Source organism: Gekko japonicus, unplaced genomic scaffold, assembly GCF_001447785.1.
Source record: "Gekko japonicus isolate JY-2015 unplaced genomic scaffold, Gekko_japonicus_V1.1 scaffold56, whole genome shotgun sequence".
In the NCBI taxonomy this organism is placed as follows: domain Eukaryota; kingdom Metazoa; phylum Chordata; class Lepidosauria; order Squamata; family Gekkonidae; genus Gekko; species Gekko japonicus.
In genome coordinates, this window is record NW_015169779.1 from 1928768 (window position 1) to 1943352 (window position 14585).

The 14585-nt window shown below is 51.0% G+C and overlaps 1 protein-coding gene across 1 annotated transcript in view; it reads right to left on the bottom strand.

Moving 5' to 3' along the window:
* The window catches only part of LGI2 (leucine-rich repeat LGI family member 2), a 38092-nt gene extending 28163 nt beyond the window's left edge, over positions 1-9929 (bottom strand). Inside the window, 2 exon segments of the mRNA XM_015416748.1 lie at positions 7874-7939; positions 9727-9929. Coding sequence (XP_015272234.1) covers positions 7874-7939; positions 9727-9929 — 269 coding nt within the window.
* Positions 9930-14585: the final 4656 nt, after the last annotated feature.

Sequence of the window (14585 nt, forward strand, 5' to 3'; positions counted from 1 at the left end):
GTCCAAAACAGTCCAGTGGCACCTTTAAGACCAAGTTTTATTCAGGTACAAGCTCTCCTTCCTCTGTGAGGGCAGATCTGCGCCCCCCCCCCAGCTAGCAATCCAAAACAGTCCAGTGGAGCCTGAGCGGTGGGTGTTACCTTCTGACACACTTCCGGTAATGTCAGGGTGTGTGGCATATGCAAATAAGTTATGTTAATGAGTTATGCTAATGAGCTCCTGCACCTCCTTTTCTACAAAATGACCCCTGGCGACCACAAGCAAGGGTCTTTCAAGGCAACTGGGAAGCAGGGGTGGTGTGCCACTGGCTTCCTTGGCAGAGCTATCATGGGTGATCTCCCTTTCAGCTACTGACCCTGCTTGCTTCTGGGACCTGACGAGATCAGGCTATACCATTACCATTCCACATCCCAATTGAGTAAAGATTACTTCTGTCCCACAAAGCTCTTAAGGGAGGGGCAACTGACCAGTGTCACCAAAGGTATACTACATAGGTACAGGGACAGCCCCAAGTTAGGTATAGTGGTCAAGTGTTAGGTGTAGAGCCAGTTTGGTGAAGTGGTTAAGTGCACAGACTCTAATCTGGGAGAACGGGGTTTGATTCCAAACTCCTCCACTTGCACCTGCTGGATGACCTTGGGCCAGTCACAAGTTCTGGCACAGCTGTTCTTGAAAAAGGGCAGTTTCTGTCAGAGCTCTCTCAGGGTGTCTGTTGTGGGGAGGGGAAGGGAAAGGAGTTTGTAAGCTGCTCTGAGACTCCCTCTGGTAGTGATCTCTTCTCTTCTTCTTCTTCCCCTCAACTCAGAGTAAAGGGTTAAAGGCTCTGAGTCTTGAAAGTATGTACAAGTATGACTTGCAGCTTCAGCTGAGCATAAGACATTAGACACAGTTAACGATATAACAATGTATTCTGAGGAGAAAGATCCAGGTGGGTAACCATGTTGGTTTGAAGCAACAGAACAAAGTGTGAAACCAGTGGCACCTTTAAGACCAATAAAGTTTAATTCTTGTGCTGAAATTGCTGCACTTGTTGCCAATAGCTTACCGGATTCGCTTCAAAGTGCTGGTTCTTACCTTTAAAGCCCTAAATGGCAAGGGACTGGCCTACCTAAGGGACCGCCTTTCCCCACATGTTCCCCCAAGGGCACTACGGTCAGGGAACCAAAATCTCCTGGATGTTCCAGGCCCCAAGACCATCAAATTCGCGATGACCAGGGCTAGGGCGTTTTTGGTGGCGGCTCCTATCTGGTGGAATGAGCTCCCAGAGGAAATCCGGGCCCTGCGGGACCTCGTACAGTTCCGCAGGGCCTGTAAGACAGCGCTCTTCCACCAGGCTTTTGAGGAGGAGACACCGCCCCTACTACACCACCACCGCCATGAGCCGGTTGAGGCCCTGCCATTGCTGGTGCGGATACCATCGGAGGGAGTGGGACGTGCTTAGGGGACAACAGTGGGGATATGTACTGTTATGTAGTCATATCATTGAGAACACCATCTTGATTTAAAATTGGGAAGTGAGTAGGGGAGCACCAAAAATGTTTTTATGAATTCTGTTTAACTATTTAATAGTTTATTCTGTATTTTAGCATTTTATTGTTTTATTGTTATTACTTGGCGTTATGCCTCTGTTAGCCGCCCTGAGCCTTCGGGGAGGGCGGGATATAAATCCAAATAAATAAATAAATAAATAAATTCTGGGTATAACCTTTCGTGTGCATGCACATTTCTTCAGATACATTAGAAGTGTGCCTGCACATGAAAGCTTATACCCAGAATTAAACTTTGTTGGTCTCAAAGATGTCCCTGGATTCACACTTTGTTCTGTTCTGAGGAGAATGATGAGGGAATAATGGCCAAGTTATCCTTTGCGAGAAAAAGTATGAATGACTGGACTCAGGACCACTGAAACCCAGACTAGAACTACCAGAGGGCCTTTAAATGAAAGCTCAACCTGTCAACCTTGGAGGACTAAAGAATAAGGACTAAGCACTTAGTGTCAGTCACAGAATCATAGAATGTTACGAGTTGGAAGGGACCTTAAAGGTCATCTAGTCCAACCCCCTGCACTCTGCAGCAGCATAGCCAAAAGAGAGCCCTACAGCATACCCGAAAGATGGTCGTCCAGCCTCCGCTTGAAAACATCCAGCGAAGGAGCCTCCACCACCTCCCGAGGCAGACTGTTCCACTGCTCAACCACTCTTACAGTTAGGAAGTTTCTCCTGATATTTAGCCGGTAACGACTCCCTTGTAAACTTCCACCCATTAGATCTAGTCTTGCAATCCGGAGCAAGAGAGAATAGATCTGCTCCATCTTCTGCATGACAGCCCCTCAGATAACTTGAAGACTGCAATCATGTCCCCTCTAAGCCTTCTCTTTCCCAGGCTAAACATACCCAGCTCTTTCAGCCTTTCCTCATAAGACTTGGATTCCAACCCTCTCATCATCCTGGTTGCCCTCTTCTGGACACGCTGGAGCTTGTCAACATCCTTCTTAAAATGTGGTGCCCAAAACTGGACACAGGACTCCAGGTGAGGTCAGACCATAGCAGATTAGAACAGAACTACCACCTCCTCCCGTGATCTGGACACAGTGCTTCTGTTAATGCATCCTAAGATTGCATTAGCTTTCTTCACAGCCACATCGCACTGCAGGCTCATGTTTAGCTTGTGATTTTTGTGATCAACCAGAACACTCGCTAAACATGAGCCTGCAGTGCGATGTGGCTGTGAAGAAACCTAATGCAATCTTAGGATGCATCAGGATGCAGTCTTTTCTGTACACTACACACGACAAGCCCTTCTCCCCCTGAAGACACTGTGACTAATGCTATTTCCTGAAACGAAGGATTCCCTAACCTGCCCCAAGGTTGCCAAGTGTCCCCCCCCACCGCCGCTGGTGTGGGGGGGTAGAGTTGTCAGCTCCATGTTGGGAAACGCCTGGAGATTTAGGGGTGGAGCCTGGAGACGACAGAGACCTCAGTGGGATACAGTGCCATGGAGTCCACCCTCCGGAGCATCCATTTTCTCCAGGGGAACTCCAGTTCAGGGTTCCCTCTAAGCTGAGTTAGTGTGAGCTAGCTCACAGTTTTTTAGCCTCCGGCTCACAGATTTTTGTCTTCGCTCAGGAAGCAGGGCTCCAGAGCAAACTGAGTCGTGCAGCAGCCAAATCGCTCGCTCACAACTTTAATGCCAGGAGCTCACAAAGTGGAATTTTGGCTCACAAGGCCCCACAGCTTAGAGGGAACATCCAGTTTGGAGATGAGCCAGAATCCCAAGGGCTGCCCAGGTCCCACCTGGAGGCCAGCATCCCTACACTAAGCCATGTCTGGCGGAAAATAGCCATTTAGCTGCTTTTTGCGCCAATCCCCTCCTTCCCACCTGCTCTGTTGAGGTTCCAAGTTTTCAGGAAATGTCTAGGATTTTTGTTGTTGGGCTATGTTGGGGAAGAGGAGGCAGTAGGATTACAGGGAAGCTTTCTTCTTATATTTAAACGGGTCAAACTTTGACCTGTCCATCATAGGCCCATATGGTAAAGGTAAAGATTCCCCTTGCTCGAAAGCCAGTCGAATCCGACTCTAGGGTTGCGGTGCTCATCTCTATTTCAAAGCCGAAGAGCCAGCACTGTCTGAAGATGTTTCCGTGGTCATGTGGCCAGCATGACCAAACACCAAGGCACACGGAATGCTGTTCCCTTCCCACCGAAGTGGTACCTATTTATCTACTTGCAATTTCTTGCTTTCGAACTGCTAGGTTGGCAGGAGCTGGAACTATAGATGGGAGCTCACTCCATCATGCGGCACCCGGGTCTCGAACTGCTGAACTACTGACCTTCCACAGCCTGCAGTTCAGCGTCTTAACCACTTGAGCCGTTGCAGCTCCATTGGCCCATATGAGGGCACGCCAGAAAAAGACACCTTGTGGAACTAACCTCCATAGTCATACCGTTATGGCTCTGCAGCCCTCAAATTCTGCCCAAAGTGGGCCTGATTTCCTAGTCTGTTAGGTTGCATGTATGGTTGCCAACCTCCAGGTGGGGGTCTGGAGATCTCCTGGAATTATAACTGATCTTCAGTTCCCCTGGGGGAAAGTGGCTGCTTCGGAGGGTGGACTCTATGGCATTATAGCTCGCTGAGTTACCTCCTATCCCCAAACCCCACCCGTACCAGGCTACATCCCCAAATCTCAAGGAATTTGTTCTCGAAGGCTTTCACGGCCAGAGCTCATTAGCTGTTGTAGATTTTCCGGGTCGTATGGCCATGGTCTTGGCATTGTAGGACCTGACGTTTCACCAGTAGCTGTGACCGGCATCCTCAGAGGTATAACACAGAGAGATGGAGTACTCTGACACAGTCCTTGACACAGAGAGTGCTCCATCTTTCTGTGTTATACCTCTGAGGATGCCGGTCACAGCTACTGGTGAAACGTCAGGTCCTACAATGCCAAAACCACGGCCACACAGCCCAGAAAGCCTCAAGAAATTTCTCGAGTTGGAAACCCCAGTTGCACGGACTATTTGGGAGTCCTTTCTGCAACCCGTGCAGGTCCCACGTTCTGCAGGGCCTCAGGCAGCTTGTCCGCAACCTCTGCTTGCCAATGCGCAGAGGACATCGTCAGCACCAGCTGATGCTTGTAGTCCACAATGCACTGCATCAATTACAAAAAATTGGGCTCTTTTTGTAGCAGGAACTCCTTTGCATATTAGACAACACACCCCTGATGTAGCCAACCCTCCAAGAGCTTAGAGTAGCCCCTGTAAGAAGAGCTCTGTAAACTCTTGGAGGATTGGCTACATTAGGGGTGTGTCGCCTAATACGCAAAGGAGTTCCTGCTACAAAAAGAGCACTGCGGGATATTACAGGGTTTTAGTGTTATTCCTTAGCCCCTCCAAATGGCTATCACAAATGAAAGTGTAAACATTACCGCAACTACAAATCATAAAACTGGGCATTGCAAGCCCCTAATTGTAGTAAAATCCCATTTAACAGTGCAATCCTATGCAAAATTACAAGACTGTACCGCATGCTAGAGCACGGGTCTTGAAAAAAAGAACACCAAACGTCATGGATCCCTGCACTGCTGAACTGACGTCAAATGGTCTTAGATCGGGATTACGTCTACACCGGGGCTGTACTGTATGAGCACGAATACATCAAAGTCAGACATAATGACTAAATAGCCTGAGGGAAGATGATCAGTCCAGTGCGCTGGGGCCAGATGCTAAATCTCCACACTTCTTTACAGTTCATTACTTTCACTTCAGTGTCTTATTTCTTCAACTGTTGCATGACAACCGCAGTTCTGGAGGCTCACTGTGTCGATGCACAGTTACAGCCGACCCAACTGCCTTCAAAAGAGTCAGTGGTGTGTGTAGGGGGGTGGGAGAAGTAGAGGTGGCCTGTTTTCAGTGGCATGGGTCAGGGGTTCCAGGTCCCCCCTGGCCAACGGCAATCGGGTGTGGGGGCAGGATTGCCAGATCAAAGATGGGAAACTCCTAGAGGTTTGGGGGTGGGACCTGGTAAGGACAGGGACCTCAGTGGGGTACAATGCCGTAGAATCCACCCTCCAAAGCATTAATTATCTTCAGGGGCATCTCGGAAGCTAAGCATGGTCAGCCCTGGCTAGTATTTAGAAGGGTGACCTCCAAGGAATGCCAGGGCTGCGACGCAGAGGCAGGCAATGGCAAACCACCTCTGAAATGTCGCTTACCTTAAAAACAAGTCCAAATCGCCACCTAGTGGTGCATAATGCTAAAAGAGCTAGAATGTCTGGCTGCCAGGCAATCTTAGGATCTCTTGGCTATTCTACACACAATGCCATATGATAATAATAATAATTATTATTCTTTCTCCAGGGGAACTGATCTCTGTAGTCTGGAGATGAGCTGTATTAGTTGTACTACTAGAGTCATCTGTATTAGTTGTACTACTAGAGAGGGGAAAGTTGCTGCATTCGGTCAAAGCAATCAAAAGACTTAAAATTCAGTAGGAATTTTGTTCTCGAGCAGGTTCTTCCCTCCCCTCCCCTTCCCTCTGAATGGGTGGGGCCCTGCCTCGATGGAATAGCATTCGCTTTGCATGCAGAAGGTCCCTGGTTCAGTTCTCCGCATCTCCAGATGGAAGTATGAGGTGATGTGAGAGACCCCTGCTTGAGACCCTGGAGAGCTACTGCCAGCAAGAAGAAGAATAGGAGGAGGAGGAGGAGGAGGAGGAGATTTGATTCATACCCCTCCCTTCACTACCCAAAGGAGTCTCAGAGCAGCTTACAAACTCCTTTCCCTTCCCCTCCCCACAACAGACACCCTCTGAGGTAGGTGGGGCTGAGAGAGCTCTGACAGAAATTGCTCTTTTTCAAGAACAGCTCTTATCAGAACTACGGCTTGCCCAAGGTCATCCAGCCAGGTGCAAGTGGAGGAGTGGGGGAATCAAACCCGGTTCTCCCAGATTAGAGTCAGCGCACTTAACCACTACACCAAACAAGACTTACGTTAGATCAAGTTGGGTAGCCGTGTTAGTCGGTCCGCAGCAGTAGAAAAGAGCAAGGGTCCAGGAGCACCTTAAAAGACTAACAAACTATGTGGCAGGGGAGGCGCTTTCATGACTCGCTGCTCCCCTCTTCAGATACTTCTTCAGATAGTCAGTCCCTGAAGAAGTGAGCAGTGGCTCAGGGAAACACCTACCCTGCCGCATATTTTGTTAGTCTTTAAGGTGCTCCTGGACTCCAGTTCTTTTCTAAAGACTGCCACTGTCAGACCAGTGATCTGACTCGGTATGAGGCTGCCTGAATGTGGGAAGCAGTTGTCCCTTTTTTCCGACAAAATCAAGGCCCAAAGAGGACCATACCCTGGCTTGTATGTAGAAAGAATGAGGGTGACCAAGGCTACAAGAACAACCTGGAGATGGAGAACTTTCTAAGAGCAGTGATGGGGTTCTACTGGGCAAGGGTGCTGAAGGAGACAGCGTTACACGGACATGCTAGAGAAACACAGGATACGTAACAAGGTAGCAATGTTCCCTCTAAGCTGAGTTACTGTGAGCTAGCTCATATGTTTTTAGCCTCTGGCTCACACATTTTTTGTTCTAGCTCAGGAAGGATGGCTCCGGAGCAAACTAATTCATGCAGTAGCCCAATCGCTCGCTCACAACTTTAATGCCAGGAGCTCACAAAGTAGAATTTTTGCTCACAAGACTCCGCAGCTTAGAGGGAGCATTGCACGGTGGACCAATCTTAGACCAGTTTCTTGGAACAACAACACAACATCAGTTCCCCAGACCCATTTTAAACCAATGTCTGTAATATCCATTCCGTAGAAGAGATCTGGAGCAGCTTCCACACTATTACGTGTCATTGGGTTGCATCCTGATAAAAGGAAATGTGTTCATGGCTCCTTGCATTTGATTTCTGGACTTAGCTCCATAATCCATATTGCCATAATCTTGGACCATGAGAATGAAAAAAAATCTCGAAAAAAGAATGTCAACCACCAGGGATCCCTGTGTTGTATCGCTCCCGCTGCCCCTACAATCCAACGGGCATTACAGATATCGCTTTACAATGTCTTGCCAACAAACCTGGTTGTTCTCAATGGAATTCCAACAGAGTAGACACAAACCGATCCCTTCCTTCTCAAGCTTCTCAGCTTTTCGATGTTACCCACTAATCTGGTCTGTGGTTGGGACCACCCTCTTGCGTTTTCTCTGGATATAGAACTTAACACATTATCACACCTTTTGTGCTAGAGAGTGAGGCACCGAAAGGGGACCTTCCCGTTCAGCGGTGAGTGATTTGAAACCAGCTGTTCTGAAACCCCATCACACTTCCGCTCTGGGGACGAACTTGCATCCTATCTCTTAATGTGTAACAATGCAATACTTACAGCAACTGGAGGGAAGGCAGATGAGAAAACATTCTTTCCCTGATTTCGGGAAAGGTTCCATTTAAGCCCCGGGGGGGGGGGGGGAACAAAGCAAAGATAAAATAAAATAAAATTCCAGCGCCACCGATCACAACATTGCTGTCTGCCCTATCATCACCTGTGGTAAAGAGCTTTGTCGTTTCCTCTCCCAATAAAGAGCCATTCCTGACCTTCTTTTTCGGCCTACTACAGAGGTCATTCCCCCCTCCCCCAGCACACCTGCCCCTCTACGGTCTCTGCCTCTCTACGGTCTCTGCCCCTCTATGGTCTCTGTTGTTGTTCTTTGCTGGCAAGTCAGAGCTGACTTATGGCAACCCCATGGGGGTCCATGTGGCAAGAGACGTTCAGTGGTGGTTCGCCGCTACCTGCCTCCATGCCACGACCCTGGTCCTCCTCGGTGGTCTCTCATCCAAGGACTAGCCAGGGCTGACGCTGCTTTGCTTCCAAGATCTGATGAGAGCAGGCTAGCCCGGGCCGTCCGGGTCAGGGCAAAATTGGCACCCACGCATCCTGTACCAGGCATTTCTACCTTCTTTCTCCCAGACATCAAAAGATTACTTCCTTTGTTTGCCTCTTTGTATTGGAAGCAAGCAAGCAAGCAAGCTTGGTGCAGGATTTTAAAGCTTAGCTGCTTTTAAAGGGGTGCAGGGGCTTTGGGTTGTTGTTGGGGTTTTTTCTAAGTCCTTCCTTTCCCAATACCGGCAAGCCACTCGGAAGTTGCAGGACTCTGAACCATCTTGGTGCCAATGGCTCCCTCTGAGCCGTGGAGTCTTGTGAGCAAAAATTCTACTTTGTGAGCTCCTGGCATTAAAGTTGTGAGGGAGCGGTTTGGCTACTGCATAAATCAGTTTGCCCTGGAGCCCTCCTTCCTGAGCATAGACAAAAAATGGGTGAGCCGGAGGCTAAAAAACTGTGAGCTAGCTCACACGAACTCAGCTTAGAGGGAACACTGGTCGCAATATTCCCTCTAAGCTGTGGAGTCTTGTGAGCAAAAATTCTACTTTGTGAGCTTCTGGCATTAAAGCTGTGAGTGAGGAATTTGGCTACTGCATAAATCAGTTTGCCCTGGAGCCCTCCTTCCTGAGCTAAGACAAAAAAATGGGTGAGCTGGAGGCTAAAAAACTGTGAGCTAGCTCACACGAACTCAGCTTAGAGGGAACACCGGCTGCCAAGGTAGTTCGCGCCAGATCATTAATCGCCCAGATGTAAAACGGTCCTTTCGACTCCAAAGGACTTGAACATGGTCCCTTGCCACATCTTGCTAATTCACGGAGGAGTGGGTTTTTTTGGGGGGGGGCAATGTTCCCTCTAAGCTGTACAGTCTCGTGAGCATAAATTCTACCCTGTGAGCTGCTGGCATTAAAGCTGTGAGCGAGTGACTTGGCTACTGCATACATGAGTTTGCTCTGGAGCCCTCCTTCCTGAGCTGAGACAAACGTGTGTGAGCCGGAGGCTAAAAAACTGTGTGCTAGCTCACCCTAACTCAGCTTAGAGGGAACCCCGGGTGACCCATTTCCCCCAGCTTCTCCTTCCTGAAGAGCCGTCTCTTCCAGCCCCCCCGTGGCTTCAAGACAGATCTTTGAGACAAAACAACCCCCCCCCCCAAGCCCAGCCACAACGCGCCACTCCAGCCAAAACAGCCCCAGACCCCCCAATCCTGCTGCGCACTGTTGGGAAGGGAGCGGCCGGGGAAGAAAGTTTCCCCCCCCCCAAAAAAAACCACCCCGAGTTCCCTCCCCGAGGGCGAGGAGGGGGTTCCCGAGACCAGCGGGCGGGCGGGGGGCGGCTGCTGCTGCTGCTGCTGCCGGGGGCAGACTTACAAGGAGCTGATGTCGCCGGGGACGAGGCGCGGCACACTGGCCGAGCCGACGCAGATGACGGAGTCCTTGGTGCAGCTGCATGTGGCCGGGCACCGGAGCGCCTTCCTCACCTGGGCGCCGGGCAGCAGGCAGGCGGCCGCCAGCGCCAGCAGCCAAAAGAAGGAGCCGCCGCAGCCCCAGCCCGGCCGCCGAGCCATGGCGCTCCCTCCGCCGCCGCCTCCTCCTCCGCCCCCGGGGCCCCCCTTGGCCCTGCGCTCCTCTTGGCCTGAGCGGTGCGGCGGCGGCGGCTGCTACAGAGGAGGAGGCTGGAAGTGGAAGGGGCGCCAGGCTGCATGCTGCTCCCGCTGCACCCTTTTGCTCAGTCGGCGAAAGAGGGAGAGGGGGAGAGGCGCGCTCGCTCCCTCGCTCTCTCTCTGCAGCAGCAGCAGCAGCGGCGCAAGCGAGAGCAGCCCGGCTTGCTCCGCCAGCCACGCGGCTTTTGCCCGTGGGTGTAGACTTTCCAATTTGCTGGGGCTGGGCCAGAGGCATTGCTTTGCTAGGAGCAAGGGTGGCTCCCGGGGGAGGCTGAGCACTTTCCTGAAAATTTCGGCGGGGGCTAACCCCCCCCCGCCGCCCCCACGAAGATTACGCCTATGCCCGGGGCTCCAGGACTGACATCAGCACTTGGGGGGGGGGTGTCCCCACCACCCACTTCGGCCCCATGAATAACTGAGCCAAAGCGCCAGAGCCAGAGAAGACTTTAAGCACACACCTTTCACACAGGCGGTACACACCCCGGATTGATAGGCCCAAGAGCCCAGGGAGCGGTGCGCCTTGGTGTTTAGTCATGCCGGGAACGTCTTCGGACAGCGCTGGCTCTTCGGCTTGGAAACGGAGTCGGACTGGACTGGCTTTCGAGCAAGGGAACCTTTACCTTTTACACAAAGTTTTGCCTTCGCTCAGGGAACGAGGGCTCCGGAGCAAGCTAATCTATGTGGCAGCCATATCGCTGGCTCACAACTTTGGTGCCAGTAGCTCACAAAGTGGGATTCTCGCTCACGAGGCGCCACGGCTTAGAGGGAGCGTTGCCAGGGAGTGTCCCATCCCCCAACCCTTCGGCCTCTCCTCGAATGGGAGAAAGAGGACCCCTCCCAGGCGCATGAAGCTGCCCTCTGCTGATTCAGACCCTCAGTCCATCGGGGTCAGTATCGTCGACTCAGGCTGGCAGCGGCTCTCTGGGGTCTCGGGCAGAGGGGTCTTTCCACGGCATCTCCCACTGGATCTTTTCAACTGGAGATGCCGCCGGGGTTCGAACCGGGGGACCCTCGTGGATATGAAGCAGAGGCTCTTCCACTGAGCCACAGCCCACCAGGGATGCCAGCCTCCAGGTGGGACTTGGGGATCCCCCCGGAATGATAGCTCATCTCCAGACTCTAGAGATCGGTTCCCCTGGAGAAAAGGGATGCTTTGGAGGGGAACTGTAAGAACACAAGAGGAGCCATGTTGGATCAGGCCAGTGGCCCATCCAGTCCAGCACTCTGTGTCACACTGTGGCCAAAAACCAGGTGCCATCAGGAGGTCCACCAGCGGGGGCCTCCCACTGTGGCCCCCCAAGCACTGTGGCCTCCCACTGTGGCCCCCCGCTGGTGGCCCGGGAGGACCTCACAATCTATGGCCACTGTCAGTGCTGCACAGTAACGACGACCGGAACCCCACAAGCCCGGGAGGTGCATTCACAACCAGGTATCCTGGCAGCTTTTCTCTCAAACCCTTAGGAAGCTTTCCTGTAGACTGACATGGCTCATGAGCCTGACTTGCACGCTGCGCGTTAATCTCTGGCTACCATTGATATGGAAGAGGAAGTGGAGAAGGAGCATTTGTAATGCCGATGAGCATTGCGGCCAATACAAGTTTTCCATTAGAAGTGTGTTGGAAGCAAGGGAGACCACACTCTAATGCTCCCATTCCCCAGAGGCATTCAGGGCCTAGGGTTGCCAACCTTCCATTGATGGCTGGAGATCTCCCAGGATTCCAACTGATCTCCACTTCCCCTGGAGAAAATAGTCTCTTCAGAAGGTGGACTCTGCGGCTGAAGGCTGGTCCATTGGGGAGGGAGGCTCAGCCACCAAGTCGCTTGCTTGATGTGTGGAGGAAACTGCTGAAGAACACCCCCCCAAAGGGCCAAAGCGCAGCCACCGTTTGGGAGGGGCATGAATATAGCAGCACTGCTGGCCGCCACCAGGCCCCAGACAGAAGATTGTCTGTACCCCATCACGTGCAAATGCTGATCCCTGTGGCCATCAGGGACAGCATCCCTGGAGCTACAGGCCAAGTGGAGAGGCATGTGAAAAGGGGTTCTGCTTGACTGCTGCAGACGAGGTTCGTCTGCTGCGCTGAAGCCACCATCGAAGTGGCTCCGCCCACTCGCGCCCCCCCCCAGCTGCCTCCTGTTTCCTCCTTTGCACCAATCGCTCGTGACCTCTGGCCTTATGTTTGACATCTAGGTCCTGGAGGCTTCCACTCCTGGCTATGCCCTCTGACAGTCTACTCCAGCTGAGGAAGTATGCAGTCTGTAATGAACTCAAGTTTACTTAAACATCAGACTTAGGACAGAGATTACATATGGAGGAAATAATTTAAAATGTTCATTTTATTTCAGTGGTTTGCTTATTGAGGCTCACATATCTACTTTGCTTTTTAAGAAATAAAGTATTTCTGGACTAGGGTAAGCATCACCTCCAGGTATATAATGGAAGTGACACTGTGGAATCATGTGGCACTCTAGGAATTCCCAAATCTCTATGGTTTATACCATAAAGATATTGGAAATTCCTAGAACATCACATGGCATAACTTCCAGTTATGTACCCAGAAGTGACATCATGGCATCGCATGCCAGCCTCTGGTGCTGTATCTAAAACTATTTGGAAGAGGAACTTCAGTTGCTTTATTAGCTTATCTACCACCACCCCTTTACCATCAGTGCCTGTATTCAAAATGCAGACAATGAAGCAGTAAAACTCCAGTGGATGAGCATATACCCTGAGACGTATGAACCGACCCCTGGGTCAGCGTCCATTCCCTGTGAACACAATGCCCCTCCCCTTCTCAGTCGTATTTTTACTTTGGTTAGATGGTTTCAGCTTTGTGTCACCTCCTTAAGAGAGACAATGTTTAATTCTATGTAACTCGTTTTTTTAAAGAAAACCAGGGGCTATCAAGTAGACTGTGTTGGGTGCATGAGAATACAGGTGGGATTTTCAGAGAACATTCGTATTCAGTGACAGCATTAGTAATGGATGGTGGTCAGGAGCTCTTGGGAGAACAGCTCTGAGAGAACTTGTGACTAACCCAAGGTCATCCAGCAGGTGCAAGTGGAGGAGTGGGGAATCAAACCCAGTTATCCCAGATTAGAGTCCGCACACTTAACCACTACACCAAACTGGCTCTCACCAAACCACTACACCAAATTGAGTTGCTCACTCCAGCAGTTGCTACCTTCCTCAAGAGGAGACCCATAGTGCCTCACAGACTAATGAAATGTATTCCAGCGTAAGCTTTCTGGAGTTGGAGCTCACTTCATCCGGTAAATCTAACGGAAGTGAGCCCTGACTCAACAAAGCTCAGGCTGGGATGAATTTTGTTGGTCTTTAAGGTGCCACCGGACTACGGCTACCTCCTCAGCAATTACTACATTCCTGTCTCCCTCCAGTAAGGAGGGAGCAGCGGCCCCAGAGCAATGCAGTAATGCTGCGACATTTCAGCAGTTGGCACATCATTCCAGAGAGTCACCCAAGCAAACTCAAGTCATTAAAGCCAGGTAGTCTTTTGAGAGCTATATGGGGATAAAGCTGTGAGCTTGGACTGGAAACACCCAGCTTCCAGTCCCCAAACAAGCTACATTCACCTCATTACCTGAGGACAACTCATTCTCTCCCCACTCCCAAACTGCCCTTCAGGGAGGTTGTGACACTAAATACCTGCTATGTGTGGTGTCGTGGCTGCGAGAGTGCTGGACTCAGATCTGGGAGGCCCAGGTTCGAATCCTCACTCGGCCCTGGAAGCTTGGGCCAGTCACACACTCTCCACCTCATCTACCTCACACAGCTGCTGTGAGGATAAAATGGAGGCTAGGTGGATAGAAAACACTTTGGGTCCTCATCGGGGAGGAAGGTGGGGCAAAAATGAAGGATGGTAGTGATCTCCTATGGTATCTGCTATGATATATGATATCTCCTAAGAGATCTCTTCTATGTCTTCACACAACCATGGCCATCTTCAGCTCCATATTAAAAGGCCGGGACCTCACATTCTTAAACTAGGTGCAATGTAAATGCATGACGTGGTTGGCCCTGTAGGGGATAATAAATACATAATAATGTGGCACAATTCAAGGGACAGAAACAGCAACTGGTGCATGGCAGAGCCATTTTCGAGAGCTGCTGCTGACTGGAGGTTTCTTCCCCTCGCCATCTGATGTTTATAATCTCAGTGCCCTCTGCCTTTTCCTCGTAGTAATCACTTTCTCCACCAACTGTTCTCACAGAGAAATACCTCTGGGCCAGAGGTATTTGCGTCTGTGGCACATTTGGAATTCTGACACAGCATGGGTGGTGCAGAGACAAAATGGCTGCCGCAGAGGGAGAGGAAAGGAATGCGATTGTGAGCGGCTTTGAGACTCCTCCTGGTGGGCCTCCTGATGGCACCTGGGTTTTGGACACTGTGTGACACAGGGTATGGGACGGGATGGGCCATTGGCCTGATTCAGCACGGCTTCTCTTATGTCCTTAAGGTAGAGGAAAGTGGGGCATAAAAACCTACACGTCTTCTTTTGCAGAGTGGATGGACAGAGCCTAACCTGGAAGCATGCACAC